Genomic DNA, 1698 nt, shown 5'->3' on the forward strand with positions numbered 1-1698 from the left:
AGAGCCATATTCCAGCTTCTGAAAGATCTTGGCAATCCTTGTGAGGCAGGACACTAAGAAGCTAGGGAAAGTCCTTGGCAAGTGGAATAAGGGAAACAGTAAAATCATTAAACAAGGCCAAATAATCTGAGCAATTTACAGTCTCCTAATGAATAACCAGGTTTTATCTTCTCTAACTAATTACACTTAGGAGCAAATGTTCACACCGTCAGGGGAAGAAGGGCCTCAGTCCAAGTCTTGGAGATTAAAGCTAGCCAGAAAATAACTCGATCCCTCTCTATGTACATTCTGATAAATCAACATATTGAATGACACACCTGGAAAGCTATGAATGTTACCTTAAGCCCCTGCCCTGAGACCTCCCCTGGATTCCCACCAGCTAAAGAAAGATAAGGAGCCTCAAGACAAAGGCACCACCAAGCACTCTCCCTAGAGCATGCCCACGCTTTGTCTCTACTTTCTCCTAAACTCTAAGGGTCCCCACAAGACTTGCAAACAGGGGAGCAGTGGGCAGCCGGAGATCATCCTGGGCTTACCCTCTGAACCTGTCTCTAAGGCCCCCTTTTTCTCTGACTTTCCACTGAGCTAACAGTATCCCCACCTGAGCTCACTGCTATCGCTGTGACTTTTACTTTGCAGTGAGTTCATGCAGCTCAGCATGGCCCACGCATTCCCTGTAACATTTCTCAAAAGCCAAAGGAGCCCTGCCTAGGCTCTCTCTTATTGCTTCTTCTATCCTAAGTTCTTTCTTTGTTTCAATGTCCCAAGTTTTAAGAAACATAAGCTCAAAAATCACCTACATTTGTGTTACAAAATCTTTCCTGCAGGAAGTCAAGAACCCACACACTACCAACTTGCTGAGGCAGACCTGCTCTGGGCCTAGTCCCTGTCCTGTATCACCTGAGTTTCTCAGCTTAAGCTGCAACACTCCGAAGTCTGTCTCCACCTTCACATGGCTGCTTTCTCTGTGTGATTCACAATGTAAAAAGGAACAAAGATTGAACACCGATAAAACCTATGATGTTAGAGCAAGAAATCATTACACAGCATTAATAAAATTTAATCAGTCCACTGAATACAGTGTGGAAACAAGAAAGTAAAACCATTACAACTTACCTGTTGAAAATATTTTTTTGAATACTTACTTTTTCATTAGAATCATATCCTGCTGAACAGAGACTACGGGTCACCATTAAGTGCTGTCTTGAATGGTGTGAAACATTCTACAAAAAAAAAAAAGTGAAATAAATTACAGCAATTTGAATGGGCTTCAAAAAATATTTATTTTTTAGAGGGGGAGGAGGAGAGGGAGAGAAGGGGGGAGGCAAATTTTAATTTTTCCAAAGTCACAGGGCTAGGCTATAATGGTTACAGGATTTAAGCATAGGCCTGTTAAAAACATTGTGAAGTTTTTTATTTTGAGATAATAAAAAAAGTGGCACCTCCCATCATAACACTAATGTCTATGCAAAGACATGATTTGGGGTGAAAAAAAAACAATTTGCCAAGAGGGTCTCACCACTCCCTGTGTTCAAATAAAAATTCAGTCTCCCACTGCCTTCAGCAGAAAAGCTATAACATAGTAACTTTTCTCTTACATTAAATGTAATAGGATAAAGGATATTCCTTCTCCTAAAAATCATGTCCTATGCTTATAACCTCAGCCAATGCAAAAAACAAATTGAGGAATGAGAAGCA

At 40.8% G+C, this 1698-nt stretch overlaps 1 protein-coding gene across 3 annotated transcripts in view; it reads right to left on the reverse strand.

Annotated features, from left to right (window-relative positions):
* Positions 1-1222, reverse strand: part of PCCA (propionyl CoA carboxylase, alpha polypeptide) — a 335923-nt gene extending 334701 nt beyond the window's left edge. For all 3 annotated transcript variants that reach the window (XM_005856400.2, XM_014536076.1, XM_014536072.1), the window contains exon 1: positions 1146-1222. In XM_005856400.2, the coding sequence (XP_005856462.1) occupies positions 1146-1193 (48 nt within the window). In that variant the 5' untranslated portion in view covers positions 1194-1222. The remainder of the gene's footprint in view (positions 1-1145) is intronic.
* Between the last annotated feature and the right edge of the window lie 476 nt (positions 1223-1698).

This window comes from Myotis brandtii, unplaced genomic scaffold (assembly GCF_000412655.1).
Source record: "Myotis brandtii unplaced genomic scaffold, ASM41265v1 scaffold1028, whole genome shotgun sequence".
Classification (NCBI taxonomy): Eukaryota; Metazoa; Chordata; class Mammalia; order Chiroptera; family Vespertilionidae; genus Myotis; species Myotis brandtii.